The following is a 26,640-nucleotide window of genomic DNA, read 5'->3' on the forward strand; positions in this document are numbered from 1 at the left end:
GTCATTCTGTATTATGTTTCATGTTTTGTGTAGACGCCAGGAAGAGTAGCTGCTGCTTTTGCAACAGCTAATGGGGATCCTAATAAAATACCAAATCCATTGCAGGCCACGGCGACCTGGTCTGTGCTCTGTTACAATCTTAAATCAAGCAGAAGCAATCACTATAGTCTGTCCTTTGAGTAGCCTCTATGCAGCCATGAAAGGAAATGTTATTAGCTAAATCAATGTCTTACATCAAATAGTGCGACAAATCCCTCTGCACTGTCGGTTGAGGGACGATAGTCACCTAGGTGTGACACCACCCGTCGGAAGACAATGAGGGCAAATAGCATGAATGGATTGGTAACCTAACGTGAACATATTAGTGTGATGCTAATCCACTCTTTTTGATACAATACAAATATAACAACACCTTGGCATTTACTGTATATGCCAAAGGGGCGTTATGGCATTGGGCTTGAAAGGGGAAGGCTCTCTCTAGTACCTCTCTCCCTCTATCGTCATGCCTCACTTGAAAGAAACACCAGGGGGTGCCAAATATCAGAGGGAAGTCTTTGATGCCTTGGCCTTTATCCAGCTTTGATTTCTGAGGTTCATTCAGTACTTGTTTTGTAATGGTTCCCCAACACATTTCACAACTGTTTCCTTACCATTCCAATTCAAACTGAGTCCAACTATGAACTGACAGGCACCAATAATAAAGTCTATAATACCAGTAAGTTATTTTCTACAGAAAATGTTCATTACATTTGACGTTGTATTTATTTAGGAGACGCACTTATCATTATTGGATATGATGGGTACATTTTTTGATGTGTTGATCATGTGCATGTTCCCAACTGAAGCGTGTCAGTTACGTTATGCATGATTATATAAACTGGGTGGTTCGAGCCCGGAATGCTGATTGGCTGACAGCCATGGCATATCAGACCCTATACCACGGCTATGACAAAACATTTATTTTTACTGCTCTAATTACGTTGGAAAACAGTTTATAATAGCAATGAGGCACCTCGGGGGTTTGTGGTATATGACCAATATACCACGGCTAAGTGCTGTGACCAGGCACCATATACCACACCGCCTCGTACCTTAATGCTTAAATAGCCTATGTTAGTACATAAATAATTAAACAAAACAACTCCCTAACAATGGTAAACTATATTACAGAGCATGCCTAATAGCTAGTAGTATAGTTATAGTAGAGTTGCTGCATTACACTTAGCACCAAGGCTAAAATAGAAAAAACTCCTCACTCCACTCTTGACAAACAAAGCCAATTCCCGAAAGCAACGCACTGTTTTGGGAAAGATTAAGGAATAAGGATTAAGTCGACAAATAAAGACCAGCCTTCACTACTCGTTCCCGTGCTTTCGTTTAATCCTTCATCAAATTATAGTCTAAAGTTTGAAGGATTTTTTTTCTTTTAGACTAATATTATTTAATTCGACCACTCCCACCGCTCCAAACTGAGTGTGAAGAAAATATGAGCATCTGAATCACGGGCAGACAGCTTCATGCTATTGGTTCCCTGGGGATTTACCTGTAAATGGGAGTGCCCATCATCATCATCGTTGTTGTCGAGATGAATTGTTCCTTCCTCTGATCCCTTGTAGAATCCGTTGAGGAATTCGATTGGGAATAACTGAATCAACGTTCCCAGGACTCCAAGCATGGAGCCTATAACGTCGTGGAGCAAGGAGAGAGTAAGCGACTGGCTCAAAGGTAGGCTATTAACGGCGCTTTTTGTGTTTGCCAGGTGCGTTTAATTCGGTTTGCACGCAGGTAGTCTTAAGTAAAACCGACACAAATCCGCTTGGAAGGGGCGGTGTAGTTGGAATGAGGAAGTGAAGTTGATAATGGCCATTTCATAAAGTGATCGTATGTTTTGTACTGTGTCGACAAGGAGGACAAGTTGACCAAAACGCGAATAGGCCGACAATAGTTAACTTCCTACATGTATCAGTTATTGATTATGTATAACTATTGGAGTGTGCTGTTTTATTAAAGCAGCCAAACGAGTCTAAATTACACCAAATGCTGAGTTGTCATTTGCAGCGAGTAGAAAACCGGACTGGCTACTCAAATGTTTCTGACATTCTTAGAAACTACCACCAATTATGTTATTACAGTTCAAGCCTGTAAAGTTACACAGCTTCAAAGTTTCATTTATTTGTAGGCTAATGTTTTTTTGTCATAAGAGCATTTTTCCATATATGATTAACATGTTGGGCCTACTGCTGCATATGTCATGGCAGAACAATCGCCACCTAATTGATGCAAATAATCGTGCTATAGATCTGTCAGGTTAACGTACTTTACTGTTAACATTTAATTGAGGTTTTTGGGGAAAGTCTTTGTCTACCCACAAGAGCGGTTATCATTAGTATCGCGAACTGGCTACATACAGAGTGATAGACATGCGTGCATTTAACAGACAAACGGGCAATAAAACTGGAAATTTGTTTGCAGATATTGTGTAACGTTTGGCTTTTTAATCCAATAGTATAGTCGCTAACCAGGGGTGGGATATTGTCAATGTGGCTTGAATGGATAGTAGCTGGGAAGCTTTATGTTAATGACAGTTTTCGATGGAACACATAGAAAATGTATGTACTTTCAGAATTGATTGGTGAGCTCATAGGTGGGCTGCAAGCTACTGGTAGCTCGCGATCTACCTGTTCGAGACCCCTGGTGTAGAACATGTGAACATTGTGATTATATGCTTTTTGTTGTACCAGGGAACAGAGAGAAATCTTTAAAACACTCCAGATAGTCTTTGACATTTGAAAGCAACTCATCCTCCAGTGTATGTTATGTGATTTGTATATCAAACATGTTTGGCCTTTGGCTTAACATCTTTGTCTGCATGGTAAATTAATGACCCTACAGTCTTTTCATTTGATTAGCATTAGCACACCAATTAGCCACTGACGGAGTAAACAGTTCCTGTTTTACCATGCGTGGAACAGGCATCCTCTCCTCTGTGATGAAAATAATGACAATGCTGATGGCCATGACGATAATGGTGATCAGTTCCGGCCCTAGCCTTTTGGTGGCCCTCAGCAAAATGTTGTTTGGAGGCCCCCACCTCGCAGGCAAAACATTTTAAATGTCCCCCCTCTTGACGGCAGAGAGGAAAGTTGATTTGGAGAGTTAATTTCCTGCAATTCTACACATTTTGCCATGGGGCGCAGAACATTTTTGCAGTTTTAAAGCAAGTTTGCAGACCTTCTAAAAAAGTTGTCATGGGGCGGGAAGAAGATGTAGCAATTTTAGAATCGATTTCATGCAATTCTACTCATTTTTCCATGGGGCGGTGAGAAAAATGTGCAGTTTTACAGCTAATTTCCTGCAATTGTACACATTTTGTCATGCAATATGCCATGTTAATATGATATCTGAGTGAGAATGACTAATAAAATCAATGGGGGCCCCCTGGACGTCAGGGCCCCTAGCGGCCGCTTATGACCCGGGCTGGCCCTGACGGTGATGATGAGGATACAGATAATGACCCCGGTAATGCTGTTGTGATATGGACATATATGATGAGAGAGATGGGTAACACTTTATTGGAGGGTCTGCTTGCTCATATTATAAACGAGTTTAGGGCATTTCCATGTAAACAGACCTATGAGCACCAACATTTTAAAGTTCATCAGAGCATATCAACTTGGGTGTCAAATGAAAGCAAAGAGTCTATATTTTTGAGAAACTAAGGCATATATATAATTCATTTTTCAACCATTTGATTTCTGATCGAACAGATGGAAAAGGGGTCTTAGAAAACATCAACCAGAAAAAGTCTTAAAGTGTATTAGAAATGGATCAAAACAATAATGTTGATGTAAAGACCCCTGGCAACTAATATCAAACACTTATTTTTCGTTTTTGACACATTATTTGCCTTGTTTGAGAAACCAATCATAGATGTCTGTTTCATAAGTTTGGACAGCAAAGTACAGTAGGCCTACATTAGAAAACAAAGTAAAGCACAGTTGAGTACAGTGAAGTTTAAACAAGTTGATTCGAGTATAGTACAGTCCTGTGCTGTACAGTAGAATAGAGTTTAGTACAGAAAGTAGAGCACACTCGAGTTGAGTATAATGTATTGAACTCTACTGTACTTTACTGAAATGGAACTTTACTCCACTCTACTGTTCTGTGCTGTACACTACTGAGCTGTAATGTGCTCTACTTTGATATCCAAGCTCGTGAAACATAGACTTGTTCAGATTTGGTCCGGACCAACCAAAATTTGTTGATTAGTCGAATCAAGTGTGTTAGTGCTAGGGCAAAAACTAAAATGTACACATTTGTCACTTATGTTAATAAAAGCTTGAAAAATGCTATGATTATCCATGTGTGGTCTCTCTCCAGGTCTGGATGTCCCTCTCCAGCAGTGCCCCTTCACAGAGTGGCAGGTGACTGGTTTGGAACTGCTGCAGCTCTCCTCCGAGGACCTGGAGCGTCTGGGCGTCCAGAAGATTGGCCACCAGGAGCTGATCCTCGAGGCCGTGGAGAAGCTCTGCTCCCTGGTGAGGCCTGGGCTGTTGCTCTCTAGGGGCTGGGTGTCTCATAGTGGTCCTCTATAGCCTAGTTGGTACTGTAGAGCATGGTGCGTGCAACACCACAACAGTGGCTTCGATCCCCAGGACCACCCCAAACATCAAATGTATGCATGCGTGATTAAGTCGCTTTGGGTCAAAGCGGCTGCTAAATGGTATAATATTATTGTTTTTATATATTGATCGAGGGCCCAAGACTAACTTGAGATGTGCATAGAGTTGATAACTTAATCTAAACTAATTCCAGGAGATAATCAAATAATTTTGACATTCTTTGCATTTCATGTCATTTTAATCCGGCACTAAAATAATCTCCCATTACAGCGCCACTGCGTTCCAGGTGGTAATGGCTATTTGTGGAAGGAGGAGATTGGCAATAAAGTCCAGAACCCTCCCAATCTGCCATTGACATCCATGCATTGATGTTTCTTAAGTTAGGATTCAGCCTAGAGAGGCCATTTGCCATAGGGGATACTACTATACATTCTTCTTGGGTTCTATAGTAGGCTAGGGCTGGTGGTACAGTGTGTGCATTGTATGGCTATATGGAATGGCGCCGGGATGTATAGCGGCCGGTTTACTCGCTCTTGACCATTTTTGCGCTGATCGTTACTTTTTTTCCGTACGTTGAAATCACTAACCTTGACATACTGCTCACCTGGGAAACAGGCCCTAATCCCCAACACCCGGAGGAGGAAAAGACGACGATTTAGCGGGCGACGCGGGGAACCCTGATGAAACTATGGCGGCGAGTGAATAAACCGCCTCTGCACTCTGTTCTATTGGCAAATGTACAATCACTGGGGAACAAACTAGACAAACTCTGTTTGAGACTATCCTATCAACGGACCTGAAGAACTGTAATATCCTATGATTTACAGAGTCGTGGCTGGACGAGGACACGGTTAAAATAAATCTAGACTGGTTTTTCTCTGCATCGGCAGGATAGAGCGGCAGCGTCTCGTAAACCTACATGTTTTCAAGCAGACCACCAATTTAAAGGCAATGCTAGCAAATACTAATTGAGTGTATGTAACCTTCTGACCCACTGGGAATGCGATGAAAGAAATAAAAGCTGGAATAAATCATTTTCTCCACTATTATTCTGACATTTCACATTCTTAAAATAAAGACAGGGAATTTTTACTAGGATTAAATGTCAGGAATTGTGAAAAACTGAGTTTAAATGTATTTGGCTTAGGTGTATGTAAACTTCCGACTTCAACTGTAGCCTTGTTAATTTCTACTCCCTATATATAGCCATTTTATTGTTATTCGTTACTCACTGTGCGACTATTTAAATCTGATCTTTAACTCTGCATTGTTGGAAAAGGACCCCTAAGTAAGCATTTCCCTGTTAGTCTATACCTGTTGTCTATGAAGCATGTGACGATTAAAATTTGATATGATGGGAAGCGCTAGAGAGACCTTGAGCTGAGTGGAGGAGAGCAACACCCGAGTGCTTCACTCTACAGCTCATCTTTCTACTCCTGTACTGTATTTGCTTCAAGGGTCCTAAACCGCATCATGAACATGAAGTATCCATGTGAGGCCGTTAGTTAGGTAAAGCCTTATAGGTTGTATTCATTATGGAACATCGTAGCTGAACGCTTTACACTGGAAAACGAAAACAAGCTCTTAATGAACACAACCGTGGCTTTACCTAACAAACGGCCTCATATGGATGTTCAATTTAATTGGACAATTTTAGGTAGTACCTCCCCCCATTTTGGACCATTTTCTTACACTTCGTGCCTACTGAACACCATTCTTCCACGTATGGCATGCAGTGGGGTATTTACAGCGGTGCGGCACCATTTTCATTTGGGCAAAAGAAACAGAGCTGTAGCAGCAGCAGAAACACAACTCTGGGCCTGTACCAGACAAAATAAGCAACTGGTTTTATTTTAACCTTACAAGTACTCCGCTGACATTCACCAACTATTTCTAGATTGCATCAGAGAGTTGAGTTAAGTTCATGCTCCCTCTGGTGATTTAATATCCTTTCATTATTCTCTCAGTTTGCTTGCAGTGAAGTGTGAGCACTGTGTGTGAGCACTGTGTGTGAGCACTGTGTGTGTGTGTGTGTGTGTGAGCACTGTGTGTGTGTGAGCACTGTGTGTGTGTGAGCACTGTGTGTGTGTGAGCACTGTGTGTGTGTGTGAGCACTGTGTGAGCACTGTGTGTGAGCACTGTGTGTGTGTGTGTGAGCACTGTGTGTGTGTGTGTGTGAGCACTGTGTGTGTGTGTGTGTGTGAGCACTGTGTGTGTGTGTGTGTGTGAGCACTGTGTGTGTAAGCAAGCACTGTGTGTGTGTGTGTGTGTGTGTGTGTGTGTGTGTGTGTGTGTTGAGATGTGTATGTGCAGCCAGGTCACCCATGATACAAGTCAGTATTCAACGTCCGTCCATGTCTGAGGATGTCGGGAGATGATGTGGAAGCTGGCCACTAGGGGCAACAGTAAGCGCTGTTACCTTCAAGTAGGTTTTCGGTTTTGCCATGGTGTTGTGTATGGGGATGGAGGATGGGCGTAAGCACCTGCCTCTGGTGCCAACGGTTCGATGTTCGAATCCAGTGATAGAAAGTTGTTTTTTTATATTTTAGTTTGAAGCCTATCCCAAGCCTTAACCCTTATTTTAACCATTCAGAGTTAATGTCTAAACTTAACCTTAAGTACTTTGACATTTGAAGTTTGGAACGACTTCGAAATGTGATGTTTGAGAAACATGCGTGAATGTCTAATTCTGACGTGAGACTGTGAGAGCCTGTGTGTTTGTGTACACACGCTTCACCTGCCATCAAAGGCGATTATTCCCCGAACACAAAAGAAGCTACCGCTTAATACTTCTCTTGCAAATGACTGTATGGGGAAAGTTTGTTGTCACTGTCAAACGCTCACTTCCTCCTCTTCTCTCTCTTTTTAAGATGCCCTTCATTCTCTTGCTCCTCAAATGTTGGTATAATGAATTTGGCATTCTGTCTTCTTCCTTTCTCCATTACTTGCTTTTTCTCTCCGAATACTTTCTGGGGAGTCACTCTCAGGACACTAATGTAAACAGAGGACTCTGTTGCACCACTTCCAAGTTCCAGCATGCTTTTGTTTCCCCTGGGAGGATTAATTGACAGACGGTGCCAGGGCCTGTGGGTTTGAGTGGCGTAACCGCCGATGTCACGGCTAAGCTGTTTATCCGCTTGTAAAAGTCTGTTGCAGAAAGAACAGAAACCTGACAGGGTTTCTGGCCTTCATGAGTTCACGAAGTGGTCTCCGAGAAGGAGTGCTGATCTAGGATCAAGTCCCCCCTGTGACCTTGTACATTATTAACTAAAAGGCAAAACTGATCCGAGATCAGCACTCTAGATTCACAGGCCCAGGGGCTGTGTGTATCAAGCATCTCCGAATAAGAGTGCTCATCTAGCATTGTGTCTCCTCTGTCGTTGTAACGCTATTCATTATTATCTAAAAGGCCAAACTCATCCTAGTTCAGCATTCCTTCTCATTATGAATACAGACCCTGGTCTTTCCTGTGGTCTGAATAAATGGACCCAGCATTTAGTGACTGGGTAAGGTCTGACCAGCTCTTGGCTGGTATTTACTGTAATACTGTTATGGCTTATGGTTAGCCTAATGGAGGTAAAGTTTATGAACTACAAAGGACTCATATTGAGATGAAGGGCTACTATGTTAACATGTAGTGTTTGTGCGCGCTTCCTTGCTCTCCACTTTTAGTCTGCGTTGGGAGTCTGGGCTGCATAATGTTAGCTCCTCGCTCATGCTGCACAGAAGTTAACACACTTGACAAATGCGGCAAGGCATGTAGAAATGTTTAAACTGTTCATTACTGTTTGTAGAACACTGTAAAGCGAAGAGATGCCGGTAGCTTCCAGCTTTTGCTAGCTTACAGCTATCATCAATTCATTACACTGGTACTTTGTGATAATATGCAAACCGTAATGCAAAATAATACTGATTTCAAAGCTGATTGCCACAAACGTTATTCATTACCTTAATCGGTCTCTCTCACACACCTCTCCCGAACATTATCTATTGCGTCTGATATGAAAATGGGGTCGTGGGAGAATTCCTAAAATCCTGAAGAAAAATAGTTAAACAAAAGTTTGAAATAATACTGTACCTACTCATTCGTGTAAAAAAAAAAAAATACATTGTAGAATAATAGTGAAAACATAAACTATGAAATAACATATGGAATCATGTAGTAACCAAAAAAGTGTTAAACAAATTCTAAAATAAAAATATTCTTCAAAGTAGCCGCCCTTTGCCTTGATGACTGCCAAGAGTGTGCAAAGCGTTCTCTCAACCAGCTTCATGAGGTAGTCACCTGGAATGCATTTCAATTAACAGGTGTGCCTTGTTAATTGTGTAATTTCTTTCCTTTTGAGCCAATCAGTTTGTGTCATGACAAGGTAGGGGTGGTATACAGAAGATTTTGTAAAAGACCAAGTCCATATTATGGCAAGAACAGCTCAAATAAGCAAACCCCCTTTTGCCCTCACAACAGCGCGTGCGTGCGTGCAGTGCATTCGGAAAGTAGTCAGACCCCTTCCCTTTTACCATATTTTGTTTCGTTACAGCCCTATTCTAAAATGGATTAAATAAATAATCTATATCAAGCTACACACAGTACCCCATAATTACAAAGCGAAAACAGGTTTTTTGAATTCTTTGCAAATGTAATCACAATAAAAAACACACCTTATTTACATGTATTCAGACCCTTTGCGATGACACTCGAAATTGAGCTCAGGTGCATCTTGTTTCCATTGATCATCCTTGAGAAGTTTCTACAACTTGACTGGTGTCCACCTGTGGTAAATTCAATTGATTGGACATGATTTGGAAAGGCACACACCTGTCTGTGAACTCCCAGCAAACTTGGCCCCTGGTTGTCTCAATCTCAACAGCCTCACACTGTGTTCCCCTCCCGGTCTCCCTCCCCAGACGTACGGTATGGGTGGGGAGAGCCTGCGCTGCCTGACAGAGAAGCTGCGCATTGTGGTCCACTCCCTGACCATGGGCATCCAGGTCCGCTGGAGGGTGAACCCCTACGACGGGCAGACTGCCACCAGGCTGCCGGCTAGCGTACTGCAGGTGGTGCTGGAGCTCATCACCTCCGCCAAGGGCCTCTTCTCTCTGCTCAACAGGTACATTAAACAACCCTGTTTTATATCACTTCTGTGATGATTTAGGCTGTGTTTTATACAGGCAGCCCAATTCTGATATTTTGGCCAATTATTGGCAAAAGAGCTGATCTGATTGGTCAAAACACCAATTAGTGGAAAAAAATATCAGAATTGGGCTGCCTGAGCACTGGACTGAGTTTCACCCCAGTCTTGGGGTGTAATGTATGTAGTAGTTTATAACTTCAATGTATAATATTAAGGGTTAGGGTTAATATATGCTCTTAGGCTGTAACCAATCACTATGATGCCATACCATCATGTAAGGTATTACATTTGCGTAGAAGCACAACATGTTGCCTACTACGTTTTGTAGTGTGGCTTCGATTTTGTACGGATATGGGTTGGGTAACAGCCGTTACTAGGGTGACAGCACAGTGGTTCTCCCTTTGGGTAAGGGGATTGGACAGCCTTTAGAGGCCGCGAGATAATGATACGTTGAGAGTCATCCTACTTCTCGTGCTGGGACTTGGGAGGGCTAAAGTTGTTGTTAGGCCTTTTTGCTTTGGGTGTACACATATTGGAAGTGCTCAGCGTATTCGTATCGCCTTGTTGGGTACTCAATTGAGGTCTTTGGAATGCTGATATTAATCTCTTACTTTGCAGCCCCCTCTCTCTCTCTGCCTCCTTTCAATTTCCTTTCATTCCTACCCACCTCTATCCTAAAGTTATGTAGCTATGATATTTCCCATGGTTTGTGTTCCAACCCTATCATTTTACTGTACCTGATTTGCTTATCCTCCCTCATGAATGCGTCATTCAGTTGAACCATTTCTTTGATTTCCAGATTCATTCATTTATCTCTTTCTCCATTCATTTTGTCCACCCTATGTTGAAAATACGTGTTTTTGGTTGAAAAGACATAAAAGAGACATATCTCCGTCGTCTTGTGCTCACTGTCTGTGTCCAGGTACCAGTTTGCCCAGCTGAGTGCTTACACGACCAGTAGGAACATCATCACCCACTGTAAAGAGCTGGGGACCACAGTACACAAGGTACGTCTACTGCTCCAATAGGAATCAAACAAAACAGACGGAAACCAGGAGAAACACTTGTTTTTATGAAATAAGAAATACTTTGTTTTTAGGTAGGAGTAACCTAACCAGGAAAAACTCTAGGCCTTATAAACAACATTTTGAAAAAGTACACATTGAATGAGTGGCCTAAATATTCTGGTTTGACCAAACAATACATACCAGAACATTTTTGTTTTTAGAGGAAGCGTACACGAGGCAGGCCAGCTGCTTGTGGGTTAAAACACATGCAGCCAACTTCCACAGAGGAACCACCACTGTGTTTTTTTGGTTTGCTAGTTTAATCGGCCACCGAACACAGCACAACAACAGTAATCTCACTCCTCTGCTATTGTGGAATGCTTGTATAAGCGCCGACCATGCATGCATTCTTTATCTCCAGCATACTTTGAATAGTTTAGGTTTAGGCACCCTGAAGATGCACAGGTTGACTGCCGAAGGAGTGTTTGCTGTTGTTGATATTCTGTGTTTGTATTTTTGTGATGGGGAAATTTTGTGAGAGTGAGGCAGATGGATGAATGTTTTTAATGGATGGTTAAACTGGTTACTTGTGACTCGTGAGGAAGACGGCCCTGGATTTTTCCGTAGATCGTGCCTGGGGGAGGAGAGAGAGAGCTAGCTAACGGGGGAGGGAGAGAGCTGATTCAAGGGTTTACTGAAACTCAACTTGTAAATCCCTGTAGTTCACCTGCTGTGACCTGCAGTGCAGTCGTGAGACACAGACAGACAGACAGACAGACAGAGGGAGAGAAAGAGGACCCAGGGTTTTATATGTAGTGCTCTTACTTACAGCCCTATTTGCAACTCTGGATTGTCTCCAGCCAAAGTAGGTAATTACACCCCTGTAGCTTTGTTTCTTTCTTTACTGCGTTGCAGTAGCTAACTGGTTTGTCTGCTTGTTTGTGGTGCGCAGAGTTTGCGTCAATTTAGACGTAGTCTTCCATCATTTTAAGTTTGTTTTCTTGTTAGAAAATTGCTTTGCTTTTTGTTTGCTCTCTTGCTTTTTTTTTGTGGTCCTCTTTTAGTTGTTCGCACAAAACACAAGAGACATGACAATAGACGTTACCTCTTCTTCACAGATCAATACAAAGCTCTTTGAAACGGACTCAAAAGCGTTGCAGCGATGCACACTCATTCAGCACATTCACTGTATTCCAACGGTAATACTAGCACGTTGTTGACGCCAAATCATGAATATGATGGACTTTCTCTGAGTAAAGCGGCATAGAAATATAATCTACGGTCTACTCATACTATTTCTATGGTAAGAACCCACTACCCCTCAGAAGGGAAGGAAGGTGGGAAGTGAGTGTGTGATGGGCTCTGCGTTAGTACAATGAAGGCCCTTGAGGGATGTTGATGATTTCTAAGGGTATTTTGTCCAGCCAAATTCTGGCTTGTTGTTTTTGTCTGAAGTCTGTCCAAACATGAGACTTAAAAGTAATTAGTAAGTGAAACTTTGTCAGACTTCGTCATTACGCCAGATTGTTTTGACGGTGTATTGTTCTACGCTGAAGTCATTGTTTGGTTGGTTCCTGTTTTTGGACCCGGTGAGCAACCACTGCCCGCTTCTATTGTGTGCTTAGGGGTAAGTTGAGCCATCCTTGTTTCTAGGAAACCGTACACAAAATGCATAAATACATTTTTAAAGTACAAAGTGTTGGTTAGGTGTTAAGCCCGTGTTTAAAAGATGCTTAAAATGATTCAAAGACAAAAAAGCGATTTGTGTTGAATTGTGTTTGGGAAATGAAGACTGTTTATTAGACATGGGAATATTTCATTCAGTACAGAAATGTGTAGGCAGCTTAACTTACCCTGTCCCTCGGCTCTAATTACCCCATACCCGGGGTAAGTTGTGCCAAGAGACAGCTTGTCCGACAAAAGCAATGTTTAAAAAAAAATCACATGAATTCTGATTATTTCCAGGGATGCACAACCTGCTCAAATATATGTAATCAAATCAAATTTTATTTGTCACATACACATGGTTAGCAGATGTTAATGCGAGTGTAGCGAAATGCTTGTGCTTCTAGTTCCGACAATGCAGTAATAACCAACAAGTAATCTAACCTAACAATTCCACAACTACTACCTTATACACACAAGTGTAAATGGATAAAGAATATGTACATAAAGATATATGAATGAGTGATGGTACAGAACGGCATAGGCAAGATGCAGTAGATGGTATAGAGTACAGTATATACATATGAGATGAGTAATGTATATGTATATACTGTACTCTATATCATCTGCTGCATCTTGCCATCTTTATGTAATACATGTATCACTAGCCACTTTAAACTATGCCACTTTATGTTTATATACCCTACATTACTCATCTCATATGTATATGTATATGCTGTACTCTATATCATCTACTGCATCTTGCCATCTTTATGTAATACATGTATCACTAGCCACTTTAAACTATGCCACTTTTTGTTTATATACCCTACATTACTCATCTCATATGTATATACTGTACTCTATACCATCTACTGCATCTTGCCTATGCCGTTCTGTACCATCACTCATTCATATATCTTTATGTACATATTCTTTATCCCTTTACACTTGTGTGTGTATAAGGTAGTAGTTGTGGAATTGTTAGGTAGGACTATAGCTACCTAACAATTGTAGACATTGTTAGAAAGAATATTATATTTCCCTTGACGGAGGGATGCTAAATGTACAAAGAAATCGCTCTACTTACCCCACTCTCCCCTAATAATAAATATGTAGGCAATTTAGCAAACGCTTAAATCCAAAGCGACTTACTGTACACGCGTGCATACATTCTAGGTACCGGTGGTACCGGGAATGAAACCCACTATGCTGGTGTTGCAAGAGCCATACTCTACCAACTGAGCTACAGAGGACCTTTTAGTATAGACCTATAGTCATACCTATAGTCATAGGCCTCTATCATAAGTAGGAATATGTGTATCATTGAGAGATGCTGGATATTAGGGGACAGGATAAAAGACTCGGGTGCTTGCAGAAGGCAGATTTGTCAGTACAATCACTCGAGTCTCAAGGCAAGGTAGCTGAGAGTTATAAGACAGAAAGGACGGAGTGATGTCCTTCACAGCAGTTTTGTACGGCGGTTTTGTCGTTGGAAAAGAAAAAGCGTACAGTATATGTCTGAAGTTTATAAGAATTTCTATTACACTCAATCAAAATAACTTAGGACATCCACACAGGTGGGTTGGTCCTCTCTGCCCATCTCTCAAAGCATCATTTATCAAGTTGATAGCACTAAGGTCAGCAGAATACACGGACACCCCCCCCCCCCCCCCAGCCCCCTCCTCTACGTACAACAAATTAGCTCTTGGCAACAAAACGCAAATGTCAAATCTCATGTGACCTTGTTTCAGAGACGATGCTTTCAATGATTATTACGTTGCTTGTTTCTAGAGAACTGGTTAATCTGTGACAAGGGCCAGACAGATCATGTGTCGTCCCAGAAGACACCCAATTCCTATATAGTGCACTACTTTTGACCAGAGCCCTATGGGTCATCCTTGTTTCCTTGCTACGTAGGGAATAGGGGTGCCATTTGGGATGTAAACCATGTCTCTCAGGGTCCTCATAGAAAATAATGGACTCTCTTTCATTTCCGGCATGTATGAAAACAGAGGTTTGTGCATGTGTGGTGCATTCATGTGTCTTTGTGTGTGTGTGTGTGTGTGTTTTATGTGTGTGTGCGCACGCTCTCTCTCTCTCTATCGCTCTCTCTGTAAGTGCGTGTCCGCCCGCCTCCCTCCCTCCCCACTCACGGGGTGTATTTTCTTTGGTGCCCTGAAGGATTTTGTTGGGCCGGGAGTAAGCTGCTGTGATCCTATAGTGCTCCACTGACTAGTGGCTCTGTAGGAATGCAGTGGACAGGCTCACTCGGTACTCTTCTAACTCTGTAGGACTGGAGAGTACAGGACAAGATCGGACTGGAACCGGTTAGGGCAACAGCAAGCAAAGTCCGCTACAGAGAGAGGTACAAACTGGACAGAGTGCGCGCGTGCGCGCGCGTGTGTGTGTGTGTGTGTGTGTGTGTGTGTGTGTGTGTGTGTGTGTGTGTGTGTGTGTGTGTGTGTGTGTGTGTGTGTGTGTGTGTGTGTGTGTGGGGGGGGGGGGAGAGAGAAAGAGAACAGAAATTCTGAATTCAGCTAATTTAAACGTGGAAAGAGGATCAAGCAGGAGTTGCTTGAAGGAGTCGTATTGAGGTATGTGAGAAGGAGATGGCTAACATAATGCAAAGCTGTTAGTTTTTACATCTGATACGTTTCCAAATGGCCCGATAGTAATAATACAGAAGCTTGACAGTATATAGGCTATTGTACTTTAGAACATTGAGCATGGCTTCTCTAAGATGTTATGCAGCTTGGAGCTTCTTACTACGGGGAAAGGGGGATACCTAGTCAGTTGCACAACTGCATTCAACTGAAATGTGTCTTCTGCGTTCAACCCGACCCCTCTACATCAGGGAGGTCTAGTTAGTGGTCTGGTCGACATACTACGGTGCATTCGGAAAGTATTCAGACCCCATGACTTCCTCCACATTTTGTTACGTTACAGCCTTATTCTAAAATTGATTATATATATATTTTTTAATCAATCTACATGCAATACCCCATAATGACAGTGAAAACAGGTTTCTAGAAATTTTAAACGGATACCTTAAATTACATAATTATTCAGACCCTCGAAATTGAGCTCAAGTGCATCCTGTTTCCATTGATCATCCTTTATGTTTCTACAACTTGATTGGAGTCCACCTGTGGTAAATTCAATTGATTGGACATGATTTGGAAAGGCACACAACCTGTCTATGTAAGGTCCCGTAGTTGACAGTGCATGTCAGAGCAAAAACCGAGCCATGAGGTCAAAGGAATTGTCTGTAGAGTGCTGAGACAGGATTGTGTCGAGGCCCAGATCTGGGGAAGGGGTACCAAAAAATGTCTGCAGCATTGAAGGTCCCCAAGAACACAGTGGCTTCCATCATTCTTAAATGGAAGATGTTTGTAACCACTAAGACTCTTCCTAGAGCTGTCTGCCTGGCAATCGGGGGAGAAGGGCCTTGGTCAGGGAGGTGACTAGAGTTCCTCTGTGGAGATGGGAGAACCGTCCAGAAGGACAATCATCTCTGCAGCACTCCACCAATCAGGCCTTTATGGTAGAGTGGCCAGACGGAAGCCACGGCTCAGTAAAAAGCACATGACAGCCCGTTTGGATTTTTCCAAAAGGCACCTAAAGGACTCTCAGACCATGAGAAACAAGATTCTCTGGTCTGATGATACCAAGATTGAACTCTTCGGCCTGAATGCCAAGCGTCACGTCTCGAGGAAACCAGGCACCATCCCTACAGTGAAGCATGGTGGTGGCAACATCATGCTGTGGGGATGTTTTTCAGCAGCAGGGACTGGGAGACTAGTCAGGATCCAGGGAAAGATGAATGGAGCAAGGTACAGAGAGATCAGGACCTCAGACTGGGGTGAAGGTTCACTTTACAACACGACAATGACCCTAAGTATACAACCAAGACAACTCAGGATTGGCTTCGGGACAAGTCTCTGAATGTCCTTGAGGGGCCCAGCCAGAGCGCGGACTTGAACCCGATCGGACAGGACTGTGGGCTCTCCTCCGTGGCCTCCGTAAGACATTTAAACATGTTAACCCTCGCAAGGCTGCCGGCCCAGACACCATCCCTAGCCGTGTCCTCAAAAGCATGCGCAGACCAGCTGGCTGGTGTGTTTACGGACATATTCAATCTCTCCTATCCCAGTCTGCTGTCCCCACATGCTTCAAGATGGCCACCATTGTTCCTGTACAATAGAAGGCAAAAGGAACTGAACTAAATGACTATCGCCCCGAAGCACTCTCTTCTGTCATCATGAAGTGCTTTGAGAGGCCAGTCAAGGATCATATCACCTCCGCCTTACCTGTCACCCTAGACCCATTTCAATTTGCTTACCGCCCCAATAGGTTAACAGACAATGCAATTGCCATAACACTGCACACTGCCCTACCCCATCTGGACAAGAGGAATAACTACGTCAGAATGCTGTTCATTCACTATAACACCATAGTACCCTCCAAGCTCATCATTGAGCTCTGGGTCTTACTTCCTGACGGACCGCCAGTATAGGATGCTTCAAAGTTGGGACTGAGAGACTGAAAGAAGCTGTTTTTCCTCAAGGCCATCAGACTGTTAAATTGCCATCACTAGCCAGCTACTACCCGACTACTCAACCCTGCACCTTAGAGGCTGCTGCCCTATATACATAGACATGGAATCACTGTCCACTTTAATAATGGAACACTAGTCACTCTAATAATGTTTACATGCTGCTTTACTCATCTCATATGTACAGTACCAGTCAAAAGTTTGGACACACCTACTCATTCAAGGTTTTTTATTTTATTTTTTAAAATGTTTTACATTGTAGAGTAATAGTGAAGACATCAAAACTATGAAATAACATATATGGAATCATGTAGTAACCAAAAAAATGTTAAACAAATCAAAATACATTTTATATTTGAGGTTCTTGAAAGTAGCCACCCTTTGCCTTGATGACTGCTTTGCACACTCTTGGCATTCTCTCAACCAGCTTCATGAGGTAGTCACCTGGAATGCATTTCAATTAATTGAGATGTTTTGGGATGAGTTGGACCGTGGAGTGAAGGAAAAGCAGCCAACAAGTGCTCAGCATATGTGGGAACTCCTTCAAGCTTGTTGGAAGCATTCCAGGTGAAGCTGGTGGAGAGAATGCCAAGAGTGTGCAAAGCTGTCATCTAGGCAGCTACGTGCTTCAACGCATGGCAGTCCAGTTCTGTGAGCTTGTGTGGCCTACCACTTCGCGGCTGAGCCGTTGTTGCTCCTTGATGTTTCCACTTCACAATAACAGCACTTACAGTTGACTGGGGAAGTTCTAGCAGGGCAGACATTTTACTAACTGACTTGTTTGAAAGGTTGCATCCTATGAGGGTGCCATGTTGAAAGTCACTGAGCTCTTCAGTAAGGACATTCTACTGCCAATGTTTGTCTATGGAGATTGCACGGTGCTTGATTTTATATACCTGTCAGCAACGGGTGTGGCTGAAATATCCGAATCCACTAATTTGAAGCGTCCACATTTCTTTGTGTATATATAGTGTATCTACCTTAAACTGACGGATTTTAGTGGGGATTTTTTTATGAAGTTACTTAGATTGACGTACATGAGTCAATAGACTCCTAAGGATTCTAAATCCGACACCAGTGTCAACGACGACTCCTCACTTTGATCACTCATGCTACAGTATACAATGAAGGGAAATGAGACATTTTGAATTTAAAATATTAATTGTTTCTCGATAATGCAAAGCTTTCTAGAGCCTTTGCCTTACATCATAAGTTAGCATTTGTCGTTCATTAAGGTGAAGTTTTATTGTATTTAGTATTTGGAGTAATTGAGTTAGGAAATGTCGAAAGTAATGATCAAATATAGAGCAAGGAGAAAATGAACTCTTGCTTTTTGTAGTCCCTTCACCATCATTTAAAGAGATATATGCTCCTAATATTTCACATGGGTTGGTTCAGTGCAGACCTGGGTTCAAATACGGTTTGAAATCATTTAAAATGCTTAAGCTGGGCTTGATTGAGCTTGCCTGGCGCAATGGAAGTAATATAATAGTCGCAAAAAAGCAAACCCTACCCATCTGGTACTTTAGACAGTCTGAAGCAAACGCTAAATATATTGGAAATATTTCAAATAGTTGTTGAACCCAGGTCTGGGTTGTTTGGTGTTAGTGTGTTGAAGTGTAATGAGATCCACCCTAGGTATGACCCTCTGTCTTTTAATAGGTTGTTCCTGTCTGCCCTGCTAACAGGGAACACGTTCTGTCTAATTTAAGGTCAAGAGAAAAAATACACACGAAGAGGCACAGTGACAAAGTGAACAGAGGTACATAGAAAACAGACATGGGTTCAAATACCCGTTTTTTTTTTCTGGATCAAGAAGGGGCTTACAGTGCCTTCAGAAAGTATTCATATCCCTTGACTTTTTCCACGTGTGTTGTGTTACAGCCTGAATTCAACATTTATTTAAAAAATAAATGTCTTACCCATCTACACACAATACCCATTTTTTTTATAAATTTATGTTTTCAAATTTATTGAAAATGAAATAGAATAATCTCATACAGTACCAGTCAAAAGTTAGGACACCTACTGATTCAAGGGTTTTTCTTTATTTGTACTCTTTGTGTGCAAAGCTGTTATCAAGGCAATGGGTGGCTACTTTGAAGAATCTGAAATATAAAATATATTTAGATTTGTTTAACACTTTTGTGGTTAGTACATTGTTCCATATGTGTTATTTCATCGTTTTGATGTCTTCACTATTATTCTACAATGTAGAAAATAGTAAAAATAAAGAAAAACCCTTAGGTGTGTCCAAACTTTTGACTGGTGCTGTAAGTATTCAGACCCCTGAGTCAATACTTTGTAGAAGCAACATTGACAGTGATTACAGCTGTGAGTCTTTCTGGGTAAGTCTCTAAGAGCTTTCTACACCTGTATTGTGCAACATTTGCCCATTTTTATTATTTTCAAAATCCTTCAAGCTCTATAAAATTGGTTGTTGATCATTGCTAGACAACCATTTTCAGGTCTTGCCATATATTTGTATGTATACTGAACAAAAAATATAAACAGAACATGCAACAATTCTAAAGGTTTTACTGAGTTACAGTTCATAGAAGGAAATTAGTCACTTGAAATAAAGAAATTAGGATGTGGACGTCCTGGGCTGGTGTGGTTACACGTGGTCTGCGGTTGTGAGGCCGGTTGGATGTACTGCCAAATTCTCTAAAACGACGTTATGGTCGAGAAATTAACATTAAACGATCTGGCAACAGCTCTGTTGGACATTCCTGCAGTCCGCCTGCCAATTGCACACTCCCTCAACTTGAGACATCTGTGGCATTGTGTTGTATGACAAAACTGCCCATTTTAAAGTGGGCTTTTATTACCCCCAGCACAAGGTGCACCTGTGTAATGATCATGCTGTTTAATCAGCTTCTTGATATGCCACACCTGTCAGGTGGATGGATTATCTTGGCAAAGGAGAAATGCTCACTAACAGGGATGTAAACAAGTTTGTGCACAACATTTCAGAGGAATAAGCTTTTTGTGTGTATGCAATATTTCTGGGATCTTTTATTTCAGCTCATGGAAAATGGGGCCAACACCTTCCATGTTGCGTTTCATATTTTTGTTCAGTACAGATTTAAGTCAAAACTGTAACTTGGGTTACTCAGGAACATTTACTGTTTTCTTGGTAAGCAACTCCAGTGTAGATTTGGCCTTGTGTTTTAGGTTATTGTCCTGCTGAAAGGTGAATTAATCTCCCAGTGTCTGGTGGAAAGCAGACTTAACCAGGTTTTCCTCTAGGATTTCGTCTGTGCATAGCTCCATTCCTTTTCATTTTTTTTATCCTGAAAAACTCCCCAGTCCTTAACGATTACAAGCACACCCATAACATTATGCAGCCACCACTATGCTTGAAAATATGGAGAGTGGTATTCAGTAATGTGTTGTATTGGATATGCCCCAAACACAACACTTTGTATTCAGGACAAAAAGTGAATTGCTTTGCCACTTTTTTTGCAGTATTACTTTAGTGCCTTAATGCAAACAGGATGCTATTGGAATATTTTGATTTATGTACAGGCTTCCTTCTTTTCACTCTGTTAATTAGGTTAGTATTGTGGAGTAACTACAATGTTGTTGATCCATCCTTAGTTTTCTCCTGTCACAGCCATTCAACTCTGTTTTAAAGTCACCATTGGCATCATGGTGAAATCCAGAAATACTTAATCCCCGGGAACTGAGTTAGGAAGGACGCCTGTATCTTTGTAGTGACTGGGTGTATTGATACACCATCCAAAGTGTAAATAATAACTTCACCATGTTCAAAGGGATATTCAATGTCTGCTACCAATAGGTACTCTTCTTTGTGTGGCATTGGAAAACCTTCCTGTTTGAAATTCACTGCTCGACTGAGGGACCTTACAGATAATTGTATGTGTGGGGTACAGAGATGAGGTAGTCATTCAAAAATCATGTTAAACACTATTATTGCACACAGATTGAGTCCATGCAATTTATTATGTGACTTGTTAAGCACATTTTTACTTCTGACCTTAGAGTTGCCACAACGAAGTGATTGAGTACTTTTTGACTCAAGACATTTCAGCCTTTTTGTTTTGTATTAATTATAAAAAGAATCGAAAAACATCATTCCAGTTTGACATTATGGGGTATTGTGTGTAAGCCAGTGACAAAAAAAATCTACATTTTAATCTATTTAAAATTTAGTCTGTAACAACAAAATGTGGGAAAAGTCAGGGGGTGAGAATACTTTCTGAAGGCACTGTAGGTGGTGAACGTGGCAGGGGGCGTGGCAGGGGACGCGGTCGGCCCGTTGGCCCTGCTAAATTTTAGAGGCCCCCATTTTAGCTATGTAGAGAAATGTTGGCATTTAAGACAATTTCTCCAATCAATTAATCAAATGTATTTATAAAGTCCTTTTTTACATAAGCTGATGTCACAGTGTGATACAGAAACCCAGCCTAAAACCACAAACGGCAAACAATGCAGATGTAGAAGCATGGTGGCTCGGAAAAAGATTTTAGATTTTTTTATTTTTTTAAGGGTTGAGATTATAACAGTACGTGGCCAAGATGTTCATAGAAGACCAGCAGGGTCAAATAATCAGTGGTTCTAGAGGGTGCAACAGGTCAGCACCTCAGGAGTAAATGTCAGTTGGCTTTTCATAGCCGAGCATTCAGAGTTAGAGACAGCAGGTGCGGTAGAGAGAGTCGGAATCAGCAGGTCCGGGACAAGGTAGCACGTCTGGTGAACAGGTCAGGGTTCCATAGCCGCAGGCTGAACAGTTGAAACTGGAGTAGCAGCACGACCAGGTGGACTGGGGACAGCAAGGAATCATCAGGCCACCAATTGTCAATGACTCAAGTAAAAGTTATCCAGTAAAATACTACTTGAGTAAAAGTCTCTAAAGTATTTGGTTTTAAATATAGTTAAGTATCAAAAGTATAAATAATAAATCATTTCAAATTCCTTATATTAAGCAAACCAGATGGCACCATGTTCTTGTTTTTTCATTTACAGATAGCCAGGGGAACACTCCAACACTCAGACATAATTTACAAGCAAAGCGTTTGTGTTTAGTGAGTCCCCCAGATCAGAGGCAGTAGAGAGGACCAGGGATGTTCTCTTGATAAGTGTGTGAATTGGACCATTTTTCCTGTCTTGCTGAGCATTCAAAATGTAACAAATACTTTTGGGTGTCAGGGAAAATGTACGGAGTGAAAAGTACATTATTATCTTTAGGAATGTAGTGAAGTAAAAGTTGTCAAAAATATAAAAAGAAAAGTACAGATACCCTAAAAAAAACAAAAGTATTTTTTACTAACCACATCTGTTTCCTAGACAACTACGAAGCACACACAACATCGATACCACACATGTAGATGAAGCACCGGTGTCCTGGCTAAATTCCAAATCTTTCCCTCATACCATCATGGCCACCTAATCATCCCCAGCTTCCAATTGGCTCATTCATCCCCCCCCCCCCCCTCCTCTCCCCTGTAACTATTCCCCAGTTGTTGCTTTAAATGAGGAAGTGTTCTCAGTCAACTTACCTGGTAAAATAAATAAATTTGACATGACTATATGGGAGAAGTGAAAATAATGTTTGAGTAGTTTTGCCTAACCTTGTGTTAGAGTAGGGGGGACTGTCTGATTTGCTGCGAGCACAGACACATATTTTCTCTGAAACTTGTTCCATGGATCTAACAGTTCCTACTCAATCTTTCATTAAATTCCAATGAAGGCGCGGTACGTGTGTGAGACGGCACACAGCCGAAGACCAAGTTTCACGAAGGCTTTATTTATTATAAAAGCAATGGAGTCTTTTAATATTCACTCTTCTGCTAAGACGCAACCACAGTTTGTGCGGAACTCATGTTGAGGAAAATTTGAACAGAGAAGTGGAGGGGCCTGTTATGAACAGTGGTGGGTGCTGTGGTGCTTTGGGTCTGGCGTGTATCCATGCAGTACACAAAGAGGAAGTGACACTGAGAAGTGAGCGTAGATTTACACTTGTGCTTTCTCTCACCACACCTAAGAGTAGTTTCAGGGCAGGCAGATGTTCACCCGGGTTTGCGTCCCAAATGGCACCGTACTTCCTATGTATGAAGGGATATGTAGGGATTAGGGTGCCAATTGGGACACAGGCCCAGAGATGTCATATCCTGTTCTGTGGGTTCACAAATACAGAAGAAAAATGTATCATAGAGGAAGTTGTCATTAGCATTCTTAGGGGGAAGTTTAATCAATATCAGTCATAGAGCTATGCTACAATGCGTCCAGTCCTACTCCTTCGATGGTATTAACCCATTGCTAGGGTGTTGGGGTTTTCTTGGTTGGTACATGTATACATTGCAAATTGTAGGTATTTGGTATAAGGTGTTGCCTTTCACTTCTAATTTTAAAGAGACATTCCGCTCCAAAACCAAAGTTTGACCGATGTGTTCAGAGCTCAAAAGCGGTCTAATGTAGATCGTCCATGTCCCAGGCGATTTTGTTTTGTAGATGCAGCTATATGCCACAATCCGAAATGAATAAATGTTTTTCCAGATGTGTGGTTCTTCATGACCTCGTCATGAAATTTGACTACCTTCTGATGTAGGTAACCTGATGTAAATGAATCCAACTCAAGCAACTCTTTCTCTCTCCCTTTATCTCTTGCTTTCTCTCTCACGCCACACAAGCTTTAATTCGCTAACTCTAATCCTAGCATTCACTGCTTACAGGAGTTCACAGCATTTACCCTCCCTCACAGGGCAACCCAGTTAAACACACACACACACACTCTGTATCTCAGGGAAAAAATGTACCTCCCACTCGCTCCTCTATGTTGACATAACCTGGTATCCACATTGCGTAACAGTGACTTTGAATACAATTGGTCTGCCTCTCTAAAAAGGTGTGTTTGTCAATGAAATGACGAGTGAGGTAAATACCGTGAGTGGCCTGGATGGCATGTGTCTCAGTTAGTGTTAGCAGAGAGGCTTGTGGGTTTTGTAGTGCCTCTAGTACTCTTGGATTGTCCACTTCCTGGTCTTTGGGAATGCATCAGGCCTTTTTTATCAGAGAAAGTGGGACATGAAACCATCAGATCGTCCAATTGTCACATTATACTGCTCTCTGCAAATGGTTTTTCGGTCTCAGCGGGTGTTTGTATATTATTTGTACGGGTTACGCCTGTCCCTGATCTTGTTGTTTTCACTGTGCTCTTTTGACAGGATTCAACAGTTTACGAGAAAGAAAAGGACATCATCTCCATCGTGAGTACACTCATAGCCACTGCCTTTTCTAAAAACTGTTCCTAATTATTAGTTCATTGAAAGAATTCTAACTGTTGTTTCTTCAATGTATCGATGTTTTGATTAAATCTCTCCCTACTCAAATACACTACATGACCAAAAGTATGTGGACACCTGCTCGTCTTAATCTCATTCCAAAATCATGGGCATTCATATGGAGTTGGTCCCCCTTTGCTGCTATAACAGCTTTCACTCTTCTGGAAAGGCTTTCCACTAGATGTTGGAACATTGCTGCGGGGACTTGCTTTCATTCAGCCATGAGCATTAGTGAAGTTGGGCACTGATGTTAGGCGATTAGGCCTGGCTCGGCAGTTGGCATTCCAATTCATCCCAAAGGTGTTCGATGGGGTTGAGGTCAGGCCTCTGTGCAGGCCAGTCAAGTTCTTCTACATCGATCTCGACAAACCATTCCTTTATGGACCTCGCTTTGTGCCGAGGGGAATTGTCATGCTGAAACAGGAAACAGCCTTCCCCAAACTGTTGCCTCAAATTTGGAAGCACAGAATCATCTAGAATGTCATTGTATGCTGTTGTGTTAAGATTTCCCTTCACTAAAACTAAGGGGCCAAGCCCTAACCATTAAAATCAGCCCCAGATAATTTTTCCTCCTCCACCAAACTTTACAGTTGGCACTATGCATTGGGGAAGTAGCATTCTCCTGGCATCCGCCAAACCCAGATTCGTCCTTTGGACTGCCAGATGGTGAAGCGTGATTCAGCACTCCAGAAAACGCTTTTCCACTGCTCCAGAGTCCAATGGCAGTGAGCTTTACACCACTCCAGCCAACGCTTGGCATTGCGCATGGTGATCTTAGGCTTGTGTGCGGCTGCTCGGCCCTGGAAACCAATTTCATCAAGCTCCCGACAAGCAGTTCTTGTGCTGACGTTGCTTCCAGAGGCAGTTTGGAACTCGGTAGTGAGTGTTGCAACTGAGGAAAGACGATGTTTTACATGCTTCAGCACTCGGGTGTCCTGTTCTGTAAACTTGTGTGGCCCACCACGTCGTGGCTCAGCCGTTGTTGCTCTTAGACGTTTCCACTTCACAATAACAGCACTTAAAGTTGACCGGGTCATCTCTTGCATGGCAGAATTTTATGAACTGACTTGTTGGAAAGGTGGCATCCTATGACGGTGCCACGTTGAAAGTCACTGAGCTCTTCAGTAAGGCCATTCTACTGCCAATGTTTGTCTATGGAGATTGCATGGCTGTGTGCTCGATTTCATACACCTGCCAGAAACCGATGTGGCTGAAATAGTAAAATACAGTAATTTGATGGGGTGTCCACATACTTTGGTATATATAGTGTGTATAGTACTAGATGTGCAGTGCAACCCCTCAAAACTATTTTTATTGTAATTGTTTTAATTATAATGTTAACAGCAACTGAATTTGAAGCATTTGATTTTATACATAAAAATATAGGAATGAAACATGGTGAAAGAAAATTATATTATAAGTAAGCGTAGCTCGTCATATCAGCAGCAGTCTTGTCAGAGGCGGTCTCTTCGCCAAAACTAAGACCGTCACCCAAAACAAAGACTTTTCTGGCGAGTTGTTCTGCATAGTTATTCGAGGAAGGAAAAAGAGGAAGGTTGCACATCACTCTCTAACTTGAGTATATTACCTAATTATTTTCAGATTCTCATTTTACTCTTTTGTAGCTTTGTCAACTATGTGTGTTTTCTATCCCTGTTCACTCCTCTTTCTGTAGGTTTTACACATGTTCCCCACCCCTTGGCTGTCAACCCTTCTAATTTAGTCTACCCTGCACGCACAACCCATGTGGAATTCCTAGTATCAGGCAGCGTTTGGAACTGCCAATCTGCGGTCAAGAAGGCTGAGTTCATGTCAGCCTATTTTGCCCTTAAATCCCTCCACTTTTTGGCGCTGAAGGAGACATGGATTACCCCAAAGAACACTGTTACTCCAGCTGCTCTATCGTCATCTGACTAAGTGTTCCCTAATAGCCCGAGAGCATCTGGATTGTCGCGCTGGTGGCACAATGCTACTAATTTCTCCGAAGTCAAGATTTTTTAAATATTTTCCCCCTTTCTAACCTGTCTATCTCCTCATTTGAATTCCATGCTGTCACTGTCACTTGTCCACTCAAGCTTTATATTGTTGCCATCTATCACCCAACATTTGCTCTTCCTTAATGAGCTTGACACCTTGATGAGCTAATTTCCCAACAATGGCTCACCACTCATCGTACTGGGTAACTTCAACATCCTAACACCTGGCTTCGATGAATTTCTTTCTGCATCTTTCTTTCCTCACCTTACCTTTTTTTACTTTTCCTTTTCCCAGTCCCCTCCCACTCACAAGGCATGCAATGTGCTTGACCTCATCTTTACTAGAGTCTGTTTGCCTACTAATCTCACTACA

At 42.0% G+C, this 26,640-nt stretch overlaps 1 protein-coding gene across 1 annotated transcript in view; it reads left to right on the forward strand.

Annotated features, from left to right (window-relative positions):
* Positions 1–1,485: 1,485 nt before the first annotated feature.
* The window catches only part of LOC120023514 (CNK3/IPCEF1 fusion protein-like), a 71,313-nt gene continuing 46,158 nt past the window's right edge, over positions 1,486–26,640 (forward strand). The window contains exons 1-5 of the mRNA XM_038967539.1: positions 1,486–1,725; positions 4,381–4,538; positions 9,528–9,730; positions 10,677–10,761; positions 24,175–24,216. Coding sequence (XP_038823467.1) covers positions 1,674–1,725; positions 4,381–4,538; positions 9,528–9,730; positions 10,677–10,761; positions 24,175–24,216 — 540 coding nt within the window. The 5' untranslated portion in view covers positions 1,486–1,673. The remainder of the gene's footprint in view (positions 1,726–4,380; positions 4,539–9,527; positions 9,731–10,676; positions 10,762–24,174; positions 24,217–26,640) is intronic.

The sequence above is a fragment of the Salvelinus namaycush genome, chromosome 28 (genome assembly GCF_016432855.1).
Source record: "Salvelinus namaycush isolate Seneca chromosome 28, SaNama_1.0, whole genome shotgun sequence".
Lineage (NCBI taxonomy): Eukaryota > Metazoa > Chordata > Actinopteri > Salmoniformes > Salmonidae > Salvelinus > Salvelinus namaycush.